We start from the raw sequence: 26,324 nt of genomic DNA, 5'->3' as shown, positions 1-26,324 counted from the left end.
TTTCGAGACATCCGGAGGTTGCAATTGTGAAGTAAGTCCTCCCAGAAGGACAGCAAGCTCTGTATGTCCCTGTCTCAAGTTTTCTTTCGCATAATTTTTCAGATGACTACTAAACTGATCTAGTACAAAAAGAGAACTCTTCTTCAATAAAACACATCTCCTTCTCTCCACTCTTTCTTAAGCCATAATTTCATACTAGTCTCATCCATCCAACCTTTGTCATGCACATGAACAACAACACCTAGCAGTATTTAGATGGTTTTTGGATTCTTTTGCACTTGAAAATGATCACTGGATTAAGCTTAGTACCATAAGCACAACAAGGCCTTCATTGGAATTGGACAAAGCGCGCGCGCCCACACACACACACACACACACACACACACACACACACACACGGCCACAGTGTCTGGCTGCTGAGTCTGGCTTCAGCACACTGTTGTCCATTTCCAATGGAGGCCTTGTTGGCCGAAAGCATGTTTTCTGACAGACTTTTTGTTGTGCCTATCTGCAATATGGTCAGCAACAACTACCCTTTTCATAACACTGAAATTCTGTCCTAAATTTTCCTTTTTTGTTTTCCTAGTTGCAGTTTTAGCACCTCTCATGGCAACATTTCTGTCACTCGGCACAACAAATGACATTGGAGTTTTGTCCAAATTTTCAATCTGGCTTAGTTCCACACTGGTTTTCTTTCAATGTTGAATAATAAGGTGATTGAAAGATACTCTTGTAGCATTTTTTGAGATATTTTGGTTTTGGTTTGCATGCTAAGTCCATGACACTTCAGAAACCTGTAGTACCAACCAACTCCAACCTTACATTCGGTTAAGTTCCACTGTACCATTAGCTAATGAGCACATATTTGAATCAATTTTTTATTAATTCCGATGTCATTTTGATGGTGACCTTGAATCTATTTCAATATGTCATCTGGTTTTGGCCATTTTGCTTTCAGTTCTCTGTTTACACATTTAGACTACCTCATTTTTTTCCACTTCTTCTTCATCAGCCCGCCAAAACGCGAATGGTTTTTCTGTTGATGGAGGGCCGATACTGTTAAGCTGGTCTGTTCCCATGTTGTTCTGCATTTGCTATTACTTTCAATTTATAACCCGCATCATATGAATACCTTTTATTCTTTTTTCCATTACAAAACTAGCTACCAACAGAAATATTGTAGTGTTACTTATAACACAAATCACTTTCAGTTCACTTTCACTGGCAGTGTATACTGCAATGGTGCATCATAGGCTAGACAGTCTTATGGGTTTGTGATGGTGGGACGAGAGGGAGACTGCATTAGCAAGCTTGTGGACACTGAAAACTTATGCTCAACGCATCGTTGTACTGTTGCTGTCAGTTGAATCCAATTTTGCCAGATAGAGAGAGGTTTCCCACGACACTGAATATATGGACACCTTTAACATTGGCAGAAATTTTAAACCAGGCACTGGACATTTTTATATTAATTTTGAGTATAAAACGCTTCTGAATTTTGGAGGAAATTTTTTGAAGGAAAAAGTGTCTTGTAGTCTGTAAAATATGGTATTACAAGTCACTGGAAATATCGTACTGACCTCTTGACAGAAATCCTGATTTTTACTTTGCAATACAACATGATGGTTAGCAAATAAAAGGCAAAGACAACATTTCTGCAAAAACACTATTTCTTGGATATTGCTGCAACAAATGAACGTGGCTCTCAATAATCATAAATATTTTAATAAGTCCTTTACTATGCTAGAAGTATCCGTTTCTTGGCAATATGGCCAGATTAGTCGCTTTCATTAGTAACATTTTATGATCTATGTTTAAATGTGCAATTACAGTATTTCAACATCCCGTGAGTACATATAAAATAAATTGGTTTGTCAAAAAATTCTGTATATATACGCCATTCATATACACTGTTGCTATGGTTAGAAAAAAATGTACTTACCTGTTTGCATTTTTCCACCAGAAGTTACATCTGTCTGTATGGCATCAAAGCTTCACAGATTCCCAGTCATAATCTCTCTTATACTTGATAATCACTACAACATTTGAAATTTTTGCCATACAGCACTGATCGATATTCTACCACATAAATTAATCCTTCAGAACTCATATTTCCCATTTTTAGAAAGAGTCACATTGTACACTAAGCAGCCAAGGAAAAACAACAAATGTTCATTACAGCATGCACCAGCCAACAGCAGACATTTTTTTGTATTGCTACTGTTTTCTTTTTTAAACAGCTAATTTTTCAATTGGCTATGTGCGTATCTCCACAGAACATCACTGTTGTCAAAACAATTCTGGTATCAGCTGATCAAAAAAACGTTCATGTGTGTCTAGCCTAAATCTGAGCAGCAGTATGATTTTCATGTTTTGTTTACCCACTGTTTTGCCTGGGGTAAGAGAGTCCTGAAAATTTCTGTACAGGTGAATAATGTCTAGCAGTCATGAAGCATGGAGTCACTTTAAACTGTAAATTGTCCTACAACTGACTTTCTGATGAGAGGAGCACATCAGAAGAATTCGTGGATGGATACAGATTCATTAATAAGAGTACAATGACGATTAATCTCACTAGAACTGAAATACTGCATAACTCTATCATGCATATCAGGTTTTCTAGCATTATACTTTTTACATCTAGCTGTTTCTCAGAGTGACGTGTTACATGAAGCATATCATACTCCTCTACCTGACATTAAATACAAAGCCATTATATGTCAATATCATCATTATTATCATCATCATCATCACTGTTACTATTACTATTATCATTACTATTATTACTTTTAGTGGCAGCAGCTGTAGTAGTACCAGTACTGCCAGTATCAAATTTATTAATTCATTGTCAGTATTATTTACACACACTGCCACTTCAGACACATCATTTTAATAGTTTTTGTCATGTTAAAATTGTTATTTCTTAGGTAACTAAGAAGTAAAATGTTATTGTATGTATGAAACTCTGATCTGATATAAGAAAGGGCCTGATGACACTAATCACATCAGGTTAAATAAATAAATACACAAATAACTCACTAAGAAACCACAGCAGGATTACAATTTTAAAAAAGGAAGCACGTCCTCTCAGTTGGGTACAAATTATTATTATTATTTCTTTCCTTTCTCAAACGTTATGTCTGGTTAAAAATGGAAAGTGACGCGGACCTCGATCAAGTGCGACTTCCTTTTAACTGTACGGTATATGTTACATTGCATTTAGGAACTTTCGAGTAATTGAACATGTATCAATAATTAAAGATTTCTGTAGTTGTATACATACATTTGGATGTAGCTGTATTGCGTTGATGTACTGGTGGATATTGTGTGGTATGACTCCTGTAGTTGATAGTATAATTGGTATAATCTCAACTTTATCCTGATGCCACATGTCCTTGACTTCCTCAGCCAGTTGGATGTATTTTTCAATTTTTTCTCCTGTTTTCTTCTGTATATTTGTTGCATTAGGTATGGATATTTCAATTAGTTGTGTTAATTTCTTCTTTTTATTGGCGAGTATGATGTCAGGTTTGTTATGTGGTGGTATTTTATATGTTATAATGGTTCTGCTCCAGTATAACTTGTATTCATCATTCTCCAGTACATTTTGTGGTGCATACTTGTATGTGGGAATGTGTTGTTTTATTACTTTATGTTGTATGGCAAGTTGTTGATGTATTATTTTTGCTACATTGTCATGTCTTCTGGTGTATTCTGTATTTGCTAGAATTGTACATCCGCTTGTGATGTGATCTACTGTTTCTATTTGTTGTTTGCAAAGTCTGCATTTATCTGTTGTATTGGGATATTTTATAATATGCTTGCTGTAATATTTGGTGTTTATTGCTTGATCTTGTATTGCCATGATAAATCCTTCCATCTCACTGTATATATTGCCTGTTCTTAGCCATGTGTTTGATGCGTCTTGATCGATGTATCGCTGTGTTAGATGATACGGATGCTTGCCATGTAGTGTTTTCTTTTTCCAATTTACTTTCTTCGTATCTGTTGATGTTAAGTGATCTAAAGGGTTGTAGAAGTGGTTATGAAATTGCAATGGTGTAGCCGATGAATTTATATGAGTGAGTGCTTTGTGTATTTTGCTAGTTTCTGCTCATTCTATAAAGAATTTTCTTAAATTGTCTACCTGTCCATAATGTAGGTTTTTTATGTTGATAAATCCCCTTCCTCCTTCCTTTCTGCTTAATGTGAATCTTTCTGTTGCTGAATGTATGTGATGTATTCTGTATTTGTGGCATTGTGATTGTGTAGGTGTATTGAGTGCTTCTAGGTCTGTGTTACTCCATTTCACTACTCCAAATGAGTAGGTCAATATTGGTATAGCATAAGTATTTATAGCTTTTGTCTTGTTTCTTGCTGTCAATTTTGTTTTCAGTATTGTTGTTAGTCTTTGTCTATATTTTTCTTTTAGTTCTTGTTTAATATTTGTATTATTTATTCCTATTTTTTGTCTGTATCCTAGATATTTATAGGCATCTGTTCTTCCATCGCTTCTATGCAGTCGCTGTGGTTATCCAATATGTAATCTTCTTTTTAAGTGTTTTTCCCTTGACTATGCTATTTTTCTTACATTTGTCTGTTCCAAAAGCCATATTTATATCATTGCTGAATACTTCTGTTATCTTTAGTAATTGGCTGAGTTGTTGATTTGTTGCTGCCAGTAGTTTTAGATCATCCATGTATAGCAAATGTGTGATTTTGTGTTGGTATGTTCCAGTAATATTGTATCCATAATTCGTATTATTTAGCATGTTGGATAGTGGGTTCAGAGCAAGGCAGAACCAGAAAGGACTTAATGAGTCTCCTTTGTATATTCCACACTTAATCTGTATTGGCTGTGATGTGATATTATTTGAATTTGTTTGGATATTAAGTGGGGTTTTCCAGTTTTTCATTACTATGTTTAGGAACTGTATCAATTTAGGACCTACTTTGCATATATCCAATATTTGTAGTAACCATGAGTGGGGTACATTATTGAAAGCTGTACCTTCTATTTTCACTTTTTTTGTATCTTCTAAGTCGTTTGACCAATGCTTGTAATTTCTGCTTCTTTTCATCTAATTGCTCTATAGCTTCTTGTTGTGAGATTTTACCTAACCTTTTTCATTTTTTGTCTGATATTTCATTTCTTATAAATTGTGTTAGCTGCCGATGTCTTTTCTCAGTTTTTCTATTCTGATCTGTCTCCTGTGTTGCTATGTTGGTTTTGTGGGTTTCTTCTGTGTGTTGATTGGTTCTGATCTCTGCCTAGTGTGTATATTTAGTGTAGTGAGTGCTCCTATATCAACCAGTAGCTGTAACTCTTCCATAGTTGCATTTTCATTTATTTTGTTGTGTATGATTGTGTTTACAGTTGTTGTTGTTGTTGTTTCGACTTGTGGATTATTTGGTGGTCTATGCAAGAATGGTCTAATGTCTGCATTTGTGTCTTTGTATTCTATATGTCAGCTGAAATTTTTCTTCTGTATCTAACATGTGTGTCACTTTGTGTCCTATTTGTGCTTGTTCTGGTGGCTGTTTTAAGATTTCGTTTTCCACTGATTGTTTAATTGATACATGTTGTTCTTTGTTTGTGTACTCTGGGATGTTTTAGTCCTTGCTGTATTTTCTTCTTCTTCTTCTTCTTCTTCTTCTTCTTCTTGCACATTATTTTGTTCCAGTATTTGTTGTACTTGTTGTTTGATGTTTTCTAATTCTGACTGGGATATCCTGTTATTTTTTATTATTACATGGATCTGATCAGCTAGTGATTGTTCTGTTAAAAATTTTCATTCTGAGTATCTGGTAATAAATGTTGTGTATACTTGTGATCTGTATCCAGTTGTGTTGGTTCATAAGTTTGTTGCTCAGTAATAACAGAACATGATGTGTCAGTCAACTTCACCTGACCATCTCATCCTCCGTCCTTGTTTTCCTTCTAGAGTGGTTGCAGGAAGCATATCCTGCAAAACACCTCTATTTGGATTTAAATCATTTTCCATGTGGCTAGCAGTGCAGTTACCATTGTGGACGGGCATAGGGTTCAAGCATAGTCCCCGACCATGACAGCACTTGTCCGAGGCTTCATTAAATCTGTCCTGAACCAACTAATCACACTAAAAGGGGGGGTTCGCCATATTAATGGTTTGTTCTTTTCATCCCCTTTTACGGCTGGCACAACATACCGGAGGCCTATTCTTTTCCCGGGCCTCCACAGGGTTTTTTATTATTATTATTATTATTATTATTATTATTATTATTTTAAAAGTTAATACTAACATTTTAGTGTCTCAAGAACACATGAAATTGAGAATCAAATACCAACCACATTCTAAAAGGAAAATGCTGCAGACAAGCCCAAGGAGAAAGACTCAGAAAACATGACTTTTGTCATGATGACAGCTGAAGGAATACATTATGGAGAACTACCGGTATTTACTTAATCTTTAAACATTAATCAAAAATTAAAACTTTACCAAAATAAAATTGTCCCAGGCACTTGAGGGAGCAAGGTTAGCTTTGATGTTTGAAAAAATTACTGAAAGACAGTAAACTTGATTAATTCTTGAAGAATGCTAAACTTGTCTCAGTCATACAAGGCAATGTCCACTCAATGTGTTTCAAGAAATGGAGTGTGAAGCTGGACCACACATAAGATAAGAATAAACACCTCGAAGGGAACGCTAATGCTTCACAGGAGTGTCACAGAGCTTCTGAATGGAATAATTAAAATTTATACCAGGACAGCATTCCCCAGAAAAATAATTCTCACACTGAGGTGACAAAATTGATGAGATAGCGATATGCACATGTGCAGATGGTGGTAGTATTGCGTGCACTAAGTGTAAAAGGGCAGTGCATTGGCAGAAGTGTCATTTGTACTGAGGTGATTCACGTGAAAAGTTTCTGACTTGATTATGACCACAGAACAGGAATTAACAGATTTTGATTGTGAAATGGTAGTTGGAGCCAGATGCATGGGACATTCCATTTCAGAAATCATTAGGGAATTCAATATTCTGAGATGCACAGTGTCATGAGTGTGCTGAAAATATAGAGTTTTGAAAACTAATGAGTCACTACTTTTCACCATGAATAAAGCAGTAACCAATGGCCTTCACCTGAACAACTGAGAACAGTGGTGTTTGTCTAAAATTGTCACTGCTAACAGACAAGCAACATTGTGTGAAATAACAAAAAACAATGTCGGACCTCTGATGAATGTATCCTGTAGGACAGTGTGGTGAGGTCTGGCATTCATGACCTATGGTAGGAGATGAGCAATGCGAGTGCCTTTGCCAACAGCACAACATCGCGTGCAGCGTGTCTCCTGGGCTTGTAGCCCTGTCGGCAGGACCCTAGACGACTGGAAAACTGTGGGCTGGTGAGATGAACCCTGATTTCAGTTGGTAAGAGCTGATGGTAGGGTTCGAGTGTGGAGCAGATCCCACAATGCCATGGACCCAAGTTGTCAATAAGACTGCAAGTTGGAGGTGGTTCCATAATGGGGTAGGCTGTGTTTACACGGAACGTATCAATCACTGATTGAAAATGATTATGTTCAGCTATTTGCAGACCATTCAAGTTCCCAAGCAACAATAGAATTTTTATGGATGGCAATGTGCTGTTTGAAGAACATTCTGGACATGAATCCCTTTGGACATTTATGACACATAATCAAGAGTTCAGTTTGTGCACAAAGTTCTGCACCAGGACCACTATTGCAATTACAGACAGTTATAAGACAGTAAGTCTTAAATATTTCTGCAGGGGCTTCCAATGACTTGTTGAGTCTATGCCACACTGAGTTGCCGCTCTACACTGGGCAAAAGGTGGTCTGGTACGACATTAGGAGGTATCCCAAGACTTTTGGCACATCAGTGTAAATACCATACCGTATTTACTCGAATCTAAGCCGCACTCGAATCTAAGCCGCACCCAAATCTAAGCCGCACCCAAATCTAAGCCGCACCCAAATCTAAGCCGCACCCAAATCTAAGCCGCACCCAAATCTAAGCCGCACCCAAATCTAAGCCGCACCCAAATCTAAGCCGCACCCAAATCTAAGCCGCACCCAAATCTAAGCCGCACCCAAATCTAAGCCGCACCCAAATCTAAGCCGCACCCAAATCTAAGCCGCACCCAAATCTAAGCCGCACCCAAATCTAAGCCGCACCCAAATCTAAGCCGCACCCAAATCTAAGCCGCACCCAAATCTAAGCCGCACCCAAATCTAAGCCGCACCCAAATCTAAGCCGCACCCAAATCTAAGCCGCACCCAAATCTAAGCCGCACCCAAATCTAAGCCGCACCCAAATCTAAGCCGCACCCAAATCTAAGCCGCACCCAAATCTAAGCCGCACCCAAATCTAAGCCGCACCCAAATCTAAGCCGCACCCAAATCTAAGCCGCACCCAAATCTAAGCCGCACCCAAATCTAAGCCGCACCCAAATCTAAGCCGCACCCAAATCTAAGCCGCACCTGAAAAATGAGACTTGAAATCAAGGAAAAAAAATTTTCCTGACTCTAAGCCGCACCTGACATTTGAGACTTGAAATTCAAGGGGGAGAAAAGTTTCAGGCCGCTTCTCCAAATGGAAACAAAGTTGGTCCATTGTAATATGAGACACAATTTAGGTCGAATGAATGACGATACAGCTACAGTAGTTTGGTTCGAGTCGTAAGCTTAGCAGTTAAGCTTTACCAGGTAGCCATTGCTAAGTGTCAGGCACTCCATCTGTATTTATACAGGTACCGGGTACCCTATAAACATGACATGATATGTATATTCTTCCATGTTTGCTGTTATCTCACTCTAGTTTCGTAGCTTATTAGGCAGACAGGATTTAAATGACGTAGCAGCAAACACGAAACAATACATCGCAAAATGTTTATATTTGTATTATTCTTATGGTGAAGAGAATACTGCATGTGATTCACAATTCATAAAAGTTCCTATTAGCAACCATCTCTTCTCACAGGTAGGAAAAAATTCAGAACATAGAGTTGGCCATATTGACAAACATCACAAACAGTCTTGCCAGTCGGATTTTCGTAGTACATTGAAATGCTGCTAAATTCGAAGATGAACAGTACGGAATTTGTATTTACTTCATTGGATAATGTATGAAAATGCAGTGGTCAAAACTCGGGGCAGAGAAAAAACCTCGTCTTCCACCTTTTTTTTAAATTTATTTACTGACACAGAGGATTTGGTGCTAGTATCTATCTTTGTGCCTACAAAGCATGCCTGTGTAGCGCTACATATATTCAACGGCAGAAGTTAGTTGTGGCGGCACACACCAACATTTTTCAGAACTTCCACTTGCTTTGCACTCTATTCTAAGCCACAGGCGGTTTTTGGATTACAAAAACCGGAAAAAAAGTGCAGCTTAGATTCGAGTAAATATGGTATTTTTTTGTATGGAGACCTCTGTTTTTAAGCAGAGTAGTTAGGAGGCCCATTCCACCTTTCAAAAATCATTGTGACAGTCTCACATACAGTTACCACACCTGAAGTACAGTATAATATCCTATTACATTCCCAAATTAACATTTTACAGCGTTCTTACTGGTACTTTCAACTGATCAAATTCGGACTCACTTTTGTGTTAATATAATTATAAATTTCCTGCCATTTACACTTAATTAAACCATGTTCATGGAGAAAAATTGTAATTGACATAAAATAACTCTGGAATGGCATGGGTCTTTCAAGCAGTGTTTACAAATATTATGTGCTTAACTTTGCCAAGCAATGAGTTCCCTAGTTCTGGATCAGTAGAAGTTGTTACAAGTTGCATCACTACTGCTTTACCTCTAGTTTCACTGACCTAACAAGAACTATTTCAAGGCTACTATAAATGACTCATTAGTTTTCAAACCCCTATATTTTCCAAAGTATGACATGTACAAATGTGACTGATGCTTGAATAGAACTGTGAAGCATTTGCACTCTACAAGTATACTATGAGTGCTCCTCTGCTCAAATACAACATACGGCATTACGGTAGTCATGTTTGTTCCATACCTCATGCAGTAACATCCTGTCAATCACCACAGCAGCACTGATGTATCTATGATGGAAATGGGAGATGCTCTGTCGACAGCTAATTTTAAGTGAACAATAACTGAACTGCAGCAGACAGCGCATTTATAGCTCCACACTTAAACTTGTGTCCTAACCTAATCACAAACTTGTGATGTGCAATGTATTTAAGCTAATGGCAATGATCAATTTATGGCAGAACTAAAACCATCATTGGTTAAATCTGCAATCAAACTCAAGACAGAAAATTTTCATAATATGTTTGTTTGCATGGCCATCTTATGCAGCAAAACTTCAGTTTCAGCAGTAACAGCAAACTGCCATTTCTCCTTGTCATTGATTGCCTGAAACTATCCTCACACTAGATACACGGAATTCCGCATTACATACCAATGGGCAGTCCTGGTTGGCACTTGGTTAAAGATTACAGGCTACACAAAAGCAGATTCCAAACAAAACAAAAACAAAAAAGATAGGAAGAACAGTAAGAACAAATAAAACAGTCAATATGATAATGAAAACAAGGCAACAAAGTATTAGAAATAATAAACAGTACACTTAAACCAATTAAACCAAACCAATTAAAAATGATATGATGATCAAAGTCTTTTGATTAGATTTCAGAAAATAAAAAAATTTGCTGCCTTTGACAAAATTTGAACTACAACCTGCCATACATGGTGTTTATATGCTAACCACCATGCTATGCCACTAAACTGTAGAAGTCTGTTGTATTTACAACTTAGGTTACACAGTTGCAACGATTAATTGCAACATTCAAAAATTCAGCTTCACATAATATCATAAGAAGTTTATCTAATGTAAGCCAATCTCTGTGAGTATAATAACTGTATATATTATGCTGAATTGTTTTGTGCAGAAGGATAGAGTAGTGTTTGGCTAGTTCAGTGTACGAAATGTGTGTATTTCGTTGGCACTGTGTGCGTGTGCGTGTATGTGTGCGTGTGGGTGTGTTTGTTGTTTTTGGTGTGGTTATAATTTGTGATGAAATACAAAATGTAAGGTTAAGGACCACACCAGGATTCAGGATCCAAATCAGGAAAGAAAAGCTGGACAGTAATTAGAAGTGAACTGACTGACTATTTTGGCAGTTTGGCAACAGCAACCAGTTTGAGCATGACACTGAGCATTGTGGTTGGAGGAAACCAGGCACAACATATGGGGTGTCAACTATCGTGTAATTTTAACTAGACTATAGTTCCAAACAGTCACAGATGTGGCACTTCTTGCAGAAAATATATAAACTATATAGGTTTTGCTTGAATGTTATTTTGTATAAAAATGCACTAACTTATTTTTACAGAAACATTAACAAGTGGTGTATTTGCAGCTCTCTCTCTTTTCTTTCCCCTTAAAAGGATTGGAGAGTGCGTACTTTTTTTACAGAGTGCAACAATGTAATTGAACTATCAGATACAGGACATTTTCATGGAAACAAGAACATAACCCATACCAGGAGATGCCAGTTTCTTTTTAATTAAAACAGTTTCTTAAGAAGCCTACAATATACACCAGTTTTGTTAACGCTGAGTTCAACTCTTTATCTTGTCTATAGCTTTGATCAAACCACAATATTATAGCCATATAGCGGGGATGCTGAGTCGCAGATAGGCACGACAAAAAGACTGTCAAACAAGTAAGCTTTTTGCCAAAAAAGGCCTTCATCGGAATTACATGAAAAAAAAAAAAACACTCACACACAAAATGCAAATTACACATACATGACCACAGTCTCTGGCTGCCAAGGCTTTGATTAAAATCAAATTCATATCCAGTTCAAATTCACATTTGGTGATTATATGAAGCAAATAGCAAGAATGAACACACGAGTATTCGATTCTTGATATGGAAACAGTCCTGGTTCATTCTATGCAATGCCTACCCCCTTACACGCTAAAATAGTATACGATCTGCTGGTTTAAATTCAGTTGGTTTTGGTCATCTGAAAATGCTTATCCAATGCTACCATTGTTAAAAGAATTTGGAAAAATTTCTCAGAGACCTCAGGAACATTGAAATGTAATTAAAAATGGAGGGGAGGGGTTATACTAAACTGTATGAACATTTTTACTCTTTATTGACAAATAAAACCATCTGCTTTGTTCTTTTATGGGTCTGGTTATTTATAGATTTCTTACAAACAGGGCTCACTCAACTTTCTGTTTCATATGAATTCTGATTTGGATATATTATAATCCTGTACCACCAGCTATATTCTTAAGTTTAATCAACATTTCAGCCTCTGTTTAATCAACATTTCAGCCTCTCAAACACAAACTACATAACTTCGAGCAATAAGGCAATGAAAACTATAAAAGTAATAATGATGACATGTAAATCACTTATGGCTGTTGTTTATGCTCTATTTCCTGGATTTGCAACCCACACACATTACCTTTCATTCTCTCCTGAAATCTTCAGAAGTCACCCAGCACTTTGGGGCAGTAGTACAAATTTCTTGTCACTTTAAAATCAACATCCACATACAACTATATTAATTTAAATACTAACCCTGTGGTTCCTGATGCCTCTTCACATGTGCGAAGTTGCTGTGTCCATGGAAAAGGTTTCTCTGACATAAACCTCATTTTTGTTTTAAGGGACCAATCCACTGGAATGTACTTCTTTCCTGCTGCCTTCAGTTCTGGAATGTCATCCTGCAAATTGCATTTTTAATGTTATTTTGAAATTACCTTTCATGCCGTATAATAACTGCTGCACTTCTGGTTCAAAGGAGATTGCACAAATGACAACAAGCAAAACTAGTACAATTTGTGTGTCTGCAAAAATATCGATATGCAAAGCATAGAACTATCAGCATCAAACCTTAGTACCTCTAAGCAGATAAAAGGCTTCTATCCAACCAACCAATGACCAGTCCAGCATGGCAACAGAAGAAAGCAAAAGGAAATCTGAAATTATAAATTTCCCACAGGAGGATCACACAAACATACCATTGCTCAGACTCCAATATGGAAGACACGGTAATAAGCACCCCTGTCACAGAAAAACAACTGCAAGAGTTGAAAGCAATTAAGTTGCCAGGTCTGGGTGGAACCCCAATTTGTTTTTACAGAGATTACTTTATGGCAACCTTACTTAACTTTGCCTCTCACCCAATGCAAAGTCCCAAGCTACTGAAAAAAAAAAGTGCAGGTGATTCATATTCTTAAGAAGTGTAAAGAACAGACCCACAGAATTGCAGACCAATATCCTTAACATACTTTCCTGCAGAATTCTTGAACATATTCTGAGTTCGAATCTAACACATGGTCCAGTCACATTTATGTGACCACCACCTATGTTCGAAGTCAATGTGCAATAACCACTCACAGGTTGCAGGTGGCAGCACTAGCTACGGAGGGTATAAAAAAATACAAATATTCGAATTGCCTTTCAAACTAATAACAACCTTTCAGCAAAATCATGTTCTGCCACCAGTAGAACATCAAAATATAACTCAGGCATATATAAAAATCACGTGTAGCAGCTGAAACAAGATTTAACATTGTGCAAACAGGAAGAAATTTTAACATCAGATATAAGGAATACATTAGAAACAGTGAAAATAATCACTCAAGCTTCATTTCATATCTGAAAAATCAAAACCACACTGCTAGTACAATCAAAAACACACTCCAGATTCTGCACAGACTACCAAAATGTTTTTCAATTAACATTCTTGAAGAAATGGAAACGTACATACACACACAAGAAAATACCCACAAGAAATATTAAACAAGCTTACAGAATTTTGACACAAATACTATCTAAAAAACTTTATTGAACTTCTAGAACATGAAAATGGATAAATCTGAAACAACATATGCAACAACCAGAGACAACCATGACAAATTTTAGTTAATAATACCACTGTACATCTGAACAATATTTGTAAACATATGGTGCCATAAGAGTTGAATTGTAAAACTCCCCTCAAACCATAATTAAAATATTATTTCAATATACTTACATCATTTACCATTTTATCAAAATGGCGAGTTACACGACAGTTGTATGATTATAAGATAGCGGAACAAACACTGGTAGCAGTTACTTCTGTAAAATATCTGGGAATATGCGTGCGGACCGATTTGAAGTGGAATGATCATATAAAATTAATTGCTGGTAAGGCGGGTACCAGGTTGAGATTCATTGGGAGACTCCTTAGAAAATGTAGTCCATCAACATATGAGGTAGCTTACAAATCACTCGTCCGGCCTATACTTAAGTATTGCTCATCAGTGTGGGATCCGTACCAGATCGGGTTGACGGAGGAGATAGAGAAGATCCAAAGAAGAGTGGTGCCTTTCGTCACAGGATTATTTGGTAATCGTGATAGCGTTACGGAGATGTCTAGCAAACTCAAGTGGCAGACTCTGCAAGAGAGGCGCTCTGCATCGTGGTGTAGCTTGCTCACCAGGTTTCGAGAGGGTGCGTTTCTGGATGAGGTATCGAATATATTGCTTCCCCCTACTTATACCTCCAGAGGAGATCACGAATGTAAAATTAGAGAGATTCGAGCGCGCTCGGAGGCTTTCAGACAGTCGTTCTTACGCGACTGGAACAGAAAAGGGAGGTAATGACAGTGGCACGTAAAGTACCCTCCGCCACACACCGTTGGGTGGCTTGCGGAGTATAAATGTAGATGTAGATAACTAACGACGTAATACAGACATCACTTCAATCTAGACACGAGTACAACATAGTCACTTTAATGTAAATGACACTCATATTTACACACATTCTCACTAAAACTGTATTCACAGGCAATAAATGCCAAAACAGCCTGTCGTGAACACAGGTTAGGTATTATTAGCAGCTATTCTGGTGCATCTTCCTGACAACTGACTTATAATATGCTGTTGGCCCTAAAGAAGAAAAACAGGTGGAGTTGGGTGGACAGTGGGAGGGGGCGGGGGAGGAGGGGGGGGGGGGGGGGGAAACAGTGCAGTAATGTGGAAACAGAGTGACTTATTTGGTGTTCAAAATGGCACCATCACTGGCTTTCACGCCAAGGGTGGAAGCATTTCCGAAACAGCCAAGTTCATAAACTGTCCTCGTGCCATCACGTGTAAAGTATACTGCATGTGGCAAAATGGTACTATCCAAAACCAGTGCCAAGGTAACTGTGGTGCATCATGGACCGTAGATGACAACTGCGAATGATGGGTGTGGAGATGTGTACAGGGGAACAGACATGCAACTTAAGCACGTGATCAGCCAGATGAACCAAGGGGCAAGTAACAGGTCTCCTCAATGACCGTTCAGTTAACACTGCCGCGTAGGGGCTCCCGTAGCAGGTGACTGGTTCATGTTCCTATGCAGACCGCAATTTATTAGCACCAAAGACTGGAATTTGCATGCAAATACTGCAAATGAACATCCAATAAGTGATGGTAGGTGGACTTCTGAGAAGAAACAAGTTTTATGCACCATCGGACAGATGGCTGTTGGTGTTCACAGCATGAAAAATCTGTTGAAAGCAAAAATCTCCTGCTATAATTGCTGGAAGGATCCAGGCCAGATGGAATTCCCTGGATGATTTTGTCATTCTGGAGGGCACAATGGATCAACACAAGAATGAATCTATCCTTGGGGACCATGTCCAGCCCTGTATGCAGTTTGTTTTTCCCTGACACGGTGGTATCTACCAGCAGAACAAAGTATCACTCATGTGAAACTCAGCTTGGCCTATGCTTACATAGTAACTAGTGAACCACAGATGAAGAGCAATTGGCAGATTACATATTCCTAGATTTCTGGAATGTATCTGACACTGTGTCCAACAGTATCTTATTAATGAAGGTACAATATTATGAAATTGGTTCCCAGATATGTGAGTGGCTCGAAGACGTCTTAGGTAACAGAACCCAATATGTTGTCATTGATGAAAAGTGTTCATCAGAAACAAGGGTGTCATACGGATTGCTCCATGGCAGTGTGACACGACTGCTCTTATTCTCTATACACGTAAATAATCTGACAGACAGTGTGGGCAGCAATCTGCATGTTTGCTGATGATGCTGTGGTGTACGAGAAAGTACTGTCATTTAGTGACTGTAGGGGGATACAAGATGACTTAAACAAAATTTCTAGTTGATGGGATGAAAGATAGCTTTCTCAAAATGTAGAAAAATGTAAGTTAATGTAAAAGAGTAGGAAAAACAATCTTGTAATGTTTGAATACATAAGTAATATGCTGCTTGACACAGTCATATCAATTAAATAGGAGGGTATAAGGTCGCAAAGTGATATTAAATGAAATGAGAACACAAGTACAGTAATAGGAAAGTCGAACGGTTACTTCAATTTCCCGGGAGAATTTTAAGAAAAGTGTGGTTCAACTGCAAAGGGGACCACATATAGAACACTTGTGCAACCTATTCTTAAGCACTGCTTGCATTTTTAGGATCCCCACTGGATTGGATTAAAGGAAAACTCGGAAGCACTTCAGAGGGGGACTGCTAGATTGGTTGTCAGTAGGTTCAATCAACATGCGAGTAAAATGGAATGTTTTGCGAACTCAAAATGGAAACCTGTAGAGGGAATACTATATTCTTTCCATGAAACACTGTTGAGAAGGTTTACAGAACCAGTATTTGAAGCTGATCAAAGAATTATTCTACTGCCACCAACATGTATTTTGCATAAGGACCACAACAATAAGAGAAATTACAGCTTGTACAGAGACATATACAAAGTCATTTTTCTCTCACTCTATCTGCAAGTGGAACAGGAAGGGGAATGACTGGTAGTGGTGCAAGGTATATTCCATCAGGCAGCACACAGTGGTTTGTGAGGTATGTACATAGATGTAGATTAGTTAAACTATAATTAGTGAAAATACTGAACATACAGATTATATAGTTTAACGCAAACAACATATATTACACTCGCAATTGAACTTCCTGTACCCAATATTTATTTCCAGAAGATAAGAAACCATCTCCAGCTGAAGATACACCTGTCCTGTTGTTCAACAATCCCAAAAAAAAACCTGAGTTTAAAAGATAAGGAAGTATGTATAATTTTTGAAGTCTATATTTATCTATCATCTGTCTTACAATTCTAGTACTCCATTTTCAATTTACACTCTTATTTACCCTTGTGATAAATTAAATTTCTGCATGGTATATTCAACTCCGCCATAGCGGTCCCAAGCCCAGTTGAGAAAGGAGGAGGGGGACGAGTAACACCACGTTAAAAAACCTTGGTTCACTTGGCCCGGGCGATAATACCTCATGAGGGCCCCTTGCCAGGAATACAGTGAAGAACTCAACGGCAGCGAAGGCGAAGAAGATGGACTTCGGTACGGCAGAGCTGGCGGAAGAGGCACCTTTTCTCTTTGGGTACAAAAAGAGTACAAGTAGCGACTGAACCTGAAAGGGGCCGCTACAGAAGGCGTCTGACTCATGGTGAGTGGCTGACTTTAGGCTGGGCATCCTACTGCCTATGTGGAAAGTAAGGGGAAATTACCACATTACATTCCCAAGCAGTACATGGTATGTCTCTCCATGTGAAATATTCCGGAGTTAAAACTTCCCCTCATTCAGATCTCTGGGAGGAGAACACATTGAGAGTAAACGTGTGTGAAAGGAAGAAAGGGACAGAGAAGGAAGGAAAGGTAAGGAATGGAACACGGAATGTGAGGGCACTACTTCAAGCAGGAAAGCTAGAAAATGCAAAACAGGAACAGATTAGATGCCCTCGGTTTGTGTGAAATGAGATGGGGAGAGAATGGGGAGATAGAAAGTGGAGATTATAAGCTCTTTTACTCAGGGGAAATCAAGAGTGGTGAAAATGGGATAGGAATATTGATAGAGCAATAGTTGAAAAATAAGAAAATGAAGGTACAATATATTGATGGAAGATTGATGATGATATGACTGAAGGATAGTTCACAAGATTTGGTATATCAAGTATATATGCTAACCAGCCAGCATAGAGATGAGGAAGTGGAAGAATATTATGAGAAAATACAAGAACTCATCAAGAAAGAAAATAAAAATGCTTGCATTATCATGGGGGACTGGAATGCAGTGGTGGGTGAAGAAAGAGATGAAGATGCAGTAGGAAAATTTGGATTAGGAATAAGAAATGAGAGAGGTGAACGATTAATTAGTTTCTGTAAGGAAAATTCATTTGTAGTGTGTAACACATTATTTGAACACCACAAAAGGAGACATTACACATGGATATCAAATTTGAATAGGGAAAGATATCAGTTGGATTACATCCTGATACAAAAAAGGTTTAGGAACTGTTTGAAAAATGTTAAAGTTTATCCAGGAGCGGATATAAATTCAACTTAGTAATGGGAGAAATACAAGTGAAGTCTGGAGAGGTAAAGCAAAGGAAAGGCTAAACATTAAAAGATTCAAAGAGGTAGGAAAGGCATCAGATTTGGAGAACAGATTTATGGAAAAGTGGCAAAGCAGTAGTGTTGATGAAAGTGTTAATGACAAATGGATAAAAATGAGAGAAGGGCTCATGGACTCTGCCAAAGAAGTACTAGGAATTTGAGTATCCCAAAGCACCAGGCAAGAATGGATAACAGAAAACATGTAGAAAAAGACGGAAGAGCAGAAAAAGTAGAAAACTGTAGAAACTGAAGAAGGCAAAAAGAGGTACAGAAAACTGAATAATTAATTAAGAAGAGAAACTGAAGAAGCAAGAGAAAAATGGGTGTAACAGAAATGTGACGAAACAGAGAAAATGGAGAAAGACGGAAAGTATGAAATGATGTATAGACTGGCTAGTGAGACAGTTTTTGAACGTAAAAGAAAGAGGAAAAGCATGGAAAGAGAAGGAGCGGATGGTACTATAGCAGAAGAACAACACGAAGTTGTGAACAGATGGCAAGAATATATCGAATGTCTGTATAAGGGGTATGAAATGCAAAGCAAAATTAAAGTTGAAGAGAAGCAATATGTGCCAGAAGATGGAAAGGGATTTACCATCTTGGAAGCAGAAGTAGAAAAGGCACTGAAGGAGATGAAGAATAGGAAGGCATGTGGAATTGATGATTTGCCAGCAGAACTGTTGAAGAGTCTGGGAAACAAGGCAGGAAAAGAAATAGTCTACCCCTGTAACGAGATATATGACAAAGGGGAATGGCCTGAGGACTTCCCTGCAACATTTATGACACCAATAGAGAAAAACAGAAACACTAAAAAATGTGAAGAGCACCGAACCATCAGTCTAATTTCTCATGCAGCTAAAGTCTTGCGGTGAGTGTTGAATCGAAGGATATATGGCAAGCTGGATAGAGGGATTGCAGAGGAGCAGTTTGGATTCAGAAGAGGAAAAGGAACAAGAGATGCATTTGGCCTGTTAAGAACTATAGGGAAAGATATATGGAAAAGGTAGAGAAATCTTTGCTGTTTTTATAGATTTAGAAAAGGCTTTTGACAGAGTTCAGTGGAACAAGCTGATAGATATTTTGACGAGGAAAGGAGTACATTGGAAAGAGAGACGACTGATTCAGAATCTATACTTTCACAGAAAGTAAGGGTAAGGATTGGAAATGAAATATCAGGAGGAAGTAGCACTGGACGAGGTGTTAGACAATGTTGTTGCCTTTCCCCACTGTTGTTTAATGTATACCTTGAAGAGATTATTGCGAAAAGCTTAGATGGGAAAAGAGGAATATATATTGGTGGAAAGATAATAGAATGTATAAGATTTGCTGATGACATGGTATTAGTGGCAGAAAGTGAGCGGACAGTGAATAACATGCTGAAAGATCTGAATGAAACACAGCAAAAACAAAGAGGATGGTCATCAGTACAAGACACAGACTGTTCAATATTAAAATAGGACAATCTACCACTAGCCAAGTAAGTGAATTTAAATATCTTGGAAGCACAATAACTGAAGACTTGAGATGTCACCAGGAGGTGAAAACTCTAACTGCCATAGCCAAGGAGAAATTCGACAGAAAGAGGCAAATTCGATAAAGGACTAAGTAAAAGGCTTGGCAAATGTTTTGTCTGGAGCATGGCACTATATGGGGCAGAAACATGGACGCTGAGACGAAAGGGTGAAAAAAGATTTGAAGCATTTGAGATGTGGATGTGGAGGAGAATGGAGAGAATAAGCTGGATGGAAAGAGTGAATAATGAAAGAGTATTGGAAAGGGTTGATGAGAGAAGATGTCTGCTGAAGGTTGTAGGAGAAAGGAAAAAGAACTGGTTGGGACATTCATTGAGAAGGGAGTGCTTGCTAGCAGATGCTTTGAAAAGATTGGTTTGTGGGAGAAGACGGAAAGGAAGGAGGAGATACAAGATGATAGATGACATAAAGGGAAGAGGAAATTGTGCAGACCTGAAGAGAATGGCAGAAAACCGGACAGCCTGGAGAACTGCCATGTGAAAACCTGCCTTTTGGCAGAACACTGATGATGAATGATGTGGTATGTTCCACTCTAACAATGCCTTGTTTTCATTCATGTCCTGGCATGCAACAACATGGTCCAATCAGAAGGTGCAAGAAAGGGACCAAGTGGGACCAATCTTGAAAGCATAAGAGCACACAACTCACGAGCAAACATCAGTTCAGGATATATACGCAGACAAGAAAAAAAAAATTCCTGGATTTTTCCCAGATCTCCCGGTTAAAAACGCACCTTTTTCCCACGTGAAAATATAGAGGGGTCCAAAAAAATGTATCCACTGTTTAAAAGTCCATAACATGCTAACTAATTGATGGAGTTGTCTCATTTTTGGTGTAAGTGTAGCTTGAAGTCCAACTTAACGATATCACTGTAGGTGTTTGAAATGGTCACCATTAAGTTCCACACACAAATGATACTGCCAAACTGCACCACGAACTACTGACTGCAATGTGTTCAGTTGGACTCTCACACGCAACATAAGTCATCTTGCACAAAAGGAAATTTCCTCCCTGCGACCTCTTTGACATTGGTTTGTTTCAGCAGGTGCCAGAGAGCGCCAGAAAACAGGCGTTACTGCACATGGGCAATTACGATGATGCAGGAACCCAGTATGTTCGTACACATAGAGCACTAAGAGTTCTTACATGATGTCATAAAAGAAATAAGGCACCAGACAATACTACAAGACCATAGGAATTTCGTAAACTGTACTAAAATGCGTAATTCAGCTTAAAGGACACATTCACTATGTTCAGATTTACAATGAAGTAGGCCCCAACCTGATACTAGGTTTTTCAGTGCACTTTTTGTGATGCAAATTTTCTTGGAGTACCAGTACTGTATTGTCTCATGTGTGGTTTGTTATTATGGCATAATGCCATACACGCCAGGGATTGGTCTCAGGTAGCATCTGAAGAAGACAGCGAGGCACACTGTTGAAATATCGTGCAAGAACGATGTGAATATCCGGCTGGATTCCCGAATATCCAAGATGTCAAAGTATTTGTGTCAGTGACAACACTAAAATTGAACAAGACTCCAAGCACCAACAGTAACCCTGTCAAATTCTACACTGAATTTGCAGCTGACAAAGAGACCACATTGCAACTGGATTTTTCTAATTTTTTATATTTATGGTACTTTAAGTTTAGAGTTCTAATATTAATCTGACAAGGCAGTTCGACGCAACTGTCAATAATTCTCAAGAAAACCAACTTTGAAGTTTTTCAAGTTAAATCAAGATTGATATTTCAAAGGGCCACATGGATATGTGGCCCAATACTTGCTTGTGATTTGGGTGACCAGAGTTCGATTCCTGGCCAGTGTAAATTTTTAATCAAGATGCATGTCTTATGAGCATTTCTGTGAAGGGTAAGATATATAAAGAAGAAGAAAAAAATTGGCAACACGCAAGATTGGTAATCGTCATCCTTCCAGGAATCTAACCCAGTCTGTCCACATGGTAGACGAGCATACTATCACAGAGCCTCGTGGCCCACTGAAAAATCTGCTTTGATTAATGGAACAAAAGGGACTCAGACAACTTCAAAGTCAATTTTCTTGAGAATTTGAGAATTTCATCGAACTGCTTCGTAGATTGAAATCCTAATTCTGAACTTAATGTACCATAAATACAGAATGGTACAAAAATCCAATTGCTATAGGGTCTCCTCGTGAGTTAGCTCCTATGTCAACAATAACACACTACAGATCAGCTGAGCAAAATATGTGCCCAGTGATTGAACAAACCACAGGTCGTGCCCCTATACGACGAGATAGCAGAAGTGATCCACAGAACTACCATCCTATCTCAATGATGTCTTTTTTTTGTAGAATCCTACATCATATTCTGAGCTCAAACATAATGAATTAACTCGAACAGAATGACCTCCTGCATTCCATCCAGCATGGATTTTAAAACATTACACCCCCATTTGTTTTTTCTCACGCACGACATCCTGAAAGCCATGGATCAAGGCAGTTAGCTGGATACAGTATTCCTGGACTTTCAACAAGCATGTGATTCTGCACAACATCAACGATTACAAAGGAAAAGGCGATATCATTTATGAATGGACTGAGGATTTCTTGGTAAGAATGATGCAGATGTTATCGACAGAAATATTGGGTGGTTATAATCGAAGTGTAGCTACTTACAAAGTTCCAGTACAGGCTGTAATTTTCGTATTGCAGAAAAACCTGGTATATACAATAATGCAGAACTGATTTATGTTAGAAAATCATTAGTTCTAATTTTGGCCACCAGGTGCTGATCTGGTACTGTGAAAGCAAAAGAAACATGTAGAAATGTTTCCATGTGTAATGGATCAGGAACTCTGTGTGGGCAGAAAAGATCACCCAAGTGAGAAACGCTTAATGTTGATTTTATCTTTAACCAGATCTTACACAATTTATTCAATGCGGGCACCAGAGACATCAACAAGATACTACACACAAAACAATTTGATCAATAGTTGCTCACAGAAATTCTGGCTGAATCTGAGCAACGTGTTCCAGTATACTAGCCTTCTGATCAGGTAGAGACTGAACATGTCCATGGTAAATGTGTCCTTTCAGACATCCCCAGAACCAAAAGTCACTTGGTTCAGATCAGGTGATCATGCAAGCCATGCATCTGGAAAACCTCTGGTGATAACATGTCCGTGGAAGGTTGCATTAAGTAGATCTTTCACTGGGTAACTGAAATGAGGTGATGCTCCGTCTTGCATAAAAACGCTAAATTTAGCACATTTGCTCTCTTCCACAGTAGGAATCATGCTGCACAAGGAGAACTCGATAATATGCAATAGGCACGGTACACTTAAGAAGCCATCTGGGTACATTCTCTTCAAAGAAGAACAGACCTTGACTAAAGGTGCTTGTGAATCCTCACCACATAGTCATAACGGCACATGCAATGGCACTTCATGCACAACACATGGGTGTGTTCACTGCACCCTGTAGAGTAAAATGTGCATCAACACTCCATAGACTAGTGTCTAACCACATGCCATCTACTTCGATCTGTGCCAGAAACCGCAGAGCAAATATAGCAAATGTCACTGCGAATCATGAGGTTTCAGTTGCTGCACTGTCCGCATATTGTGTGGGTACCATTGTAAAATAGACCAAAAAACTTTCCGTACTGCTGACAAAGGGATGGACAATTCTCATGACACTGTACGAGCACTAGCACTACTAGCTGGGGCATGTGCTGAATTGCCAATTACAGCAACATTGTCCATAAATTTCACCACAACAGGACACCTTTCTCTGCTAGGTACCACACCAACTTCAGCTGTCTTTTCAAACTTCATCATCATCATCATCATCATCTTTAAACCATTTAATGATATCAGCCATCTCCTCAGACCTTTCAGCTGACACTATTCACTCAATGCAGTACTGTAATTGCTGCCACTCACATAAAACAGTTTGACTAACAGTACATCGTTCTGTCCTCTCGACAGCCATTACTGCTCTCTCATGTTATGACTTGTCAAATGACAGTGTGGATGCCATACTGTCACTCAAACAAGTGTAAGAACCAAACTTCCATCTGGTAGCCACAATTCAAACTAATTGTTTTTCCAAAGTAAATTGGCTTCCCATTAAAGCATTAGCATGAATACCAAGTTTTGCTGCCATACAATCATTACAGCTTACATTAGACCTTTGACAGTAGCTGCACTTTAATTATAACCACACAGTGCTATCCGAAATGAAATAAGCATATGGCATCGTTGGCCAGGAGGCCCCTATTCGAGGAAGTTCGGCTGCCAAGTGCAAGTCTTATTTCATTCGACGCCACATTGGTTTCAATAGCTGCTACACAAACACATCTACCATTCCTTCCTCTGCGTGATAGCAATGGAAATACTATCGACGATAGTGCTGCCAAAGCAGAGTTACTAACACAGCTTTCTGAAATTCCTTCATCAAATAAGATGAAGTAAATATTTGAGAATTCAAATCCGAAAGAGGTGCCAACATGAATAACTTAGAAACATATGTCCTCAGAGTAGTGAAGCGACTTAAATCACTTAATAAAAGCAAGTCTTCTGGTCCAGACTGTATGCTAATTAGGTTCCTCCAGGAGTATGCTGATGCAATAGCTCCATACTTAAACCATCTTATACAAGTGCTCGGTTGAAGAAAGATTTGTAGCCAAAGATTGGAAAGTTGCACAGGTCACACCAATATTCAAGGAAGGTAGTAGGAGTAAGCCATTAAATTACAGGCCCACACAATTAACATCGAAATCCAGCAAGATTTTGGAACATATATTTTGTTTGAACATTATGAATTACCTTGAAGCAAATGGTATACTGACACACAGTCAACACGGATTTAGAAAACATCATTCCTGTGAAACACAACTAGCTCTTTACTCAAAGAGCTGTGTGCTATTGGCACGGGATTTAACACTGATTCTATACTTCTAGATTTCGAGAAGGCCTCTGACAGTGTACCACACAAGTGGCTTGTAGTGAAATTGGGTGCTTATGGGATATCATCTCAGTTATATGATTAGATTCGTGATTTCCTGTGAGAGAGGTCACAGTTCATAGTAGCTGATGGAAAGTCATTGAGTAAAACAGAAGTGATTTCCGGCATTCCCCAAAATAGTGTTATATGCCCTCTACTGTTCTTTATCTACATGAATGATTTAGGAGACAATCTGAGCAGCCATCTTAGATTGTTTGCAGATGATGGTGATGTGTATTGTCTAGTAAAGTCATCAGAAAATAAAAACAAATTGCAAAACAATTTAGAAATGATACCTGTATGGTGCGATAATTGACAGTTGACCCTAAAAAAAAATGAAATGTGTGAGGCAATCCACATGAGCGCTAAAAGGAATCCACAATAAATCAGTCAAATATAAAGGCTGTAAATTCAACTAAATACCTAGGAATTACAATTACAAACAACTTAAATTGGAAGAACACGTAGAAAACATTGTGGGGAAGGCGAAACAAAGACTGCATTTTATTGGCAGAGTACATAGAAAATGTAACAGATATACAAGAGAGACTGCCAACACTGTGCTTGTCCATCTTCTTTTGTAGTACTGCTGTGCAGTCTGGGATCCTTACCGGACAAGATTAACGAATTACATCAAGAAAGTTCAAAGACAAGTAGCATGTTTTGTATTATCACGAAATAGGAGAGAGAGTGTTTCTGACATGATACAGTATTAGGGGTGGACTTCATTAAAACAAAGGCGTTTTTCGGTGCAGTGGAATCTTCTCATAAAATTCAATCATCAACTTTCTTCTACAAATGCAAAAATATTTTGTTGACACTGATCTACAAAGGGAGGCATGATCATCATAATAAAATAAGGGAAATCAAAGCTAACACAAGCATGTAGGTGTGCTGTTCGTGATTGGAATAATAGAGAATTATTGTGAAGGCGGTTCAAAAAACCCTCTGCCAGGGTGTGATTTGAAGAGTATCAATGTAGATGTAGATCTCTCCCCAGCATCGGCTTTTCTGAACTAAACAGATGGACCATCACATCCTATGTTCCCATAATCGTCCAGGTCTCATCCTCTGGTAAGCCCTGCATCCACACCCTCTTTCACAAGGTCTCCCATTCCTCCACCTGCCAACCTCGCCCACGTCATTGTCATCATGTGCTGTAGGATCTCACCAGTTCCCGTGCCCTTTTGTTACATTCCTATCCTGTGCACTTGCTATCTTATACACCTTGTGCCTCCCTCCGAGCAATGATCCATGCTTCATTCAAAAATTAATCTGCATTAAGTCCCTACATGAAACAACACGACTAAAATTCAAGTGTTTCTTTGACTTTAAGGTTTCTACAAGGCCTTAAAAACTTTGAGC

At 38.5% G+C, this 26,324-nt stretch overlaps 1 protein-coding gene across 1 annotated transcript in view; it reads right to left on the bottom strand.

The window, feature by feature from the left end:
- LOC126284247 (protein downstream neighbor of son homolog) overlaps positions 1 to 26,324 on the bottom strand; it is an 84,524-nt gene that overhangs the window by 33,285 nt on the left and 24,915 nt on the right. The window contains exon 4 of the mRNA XM_049983044.1: positions 12,584 to 12,729. Within this exon, the coding sequence (XP_049839001.1) occupies positions 12,584 to 12,729 (146 nt within the window). The remainder of the gene's footprint in view (positions 1 to 12,583; positions 12,730 to 26,324) is intronic.

Source organism: Schistocerca gregaria, chromosome 8, assembly GCF_023897955.1.
Source record: "Schistocerca gregaria isolate iqSchGreg1 chromosome 8, iqSchGreg1.2, whole genome shotgun sequence".
NCBI lineage: Eukaryota > Metazoa > Arthropoda > Insecta > Orthoptera > Acrididae > Schistocerca > Schistocerca gregaria.
This window is presented reverse-complemented; position numbering and strand designations above follow the sequence as displayed.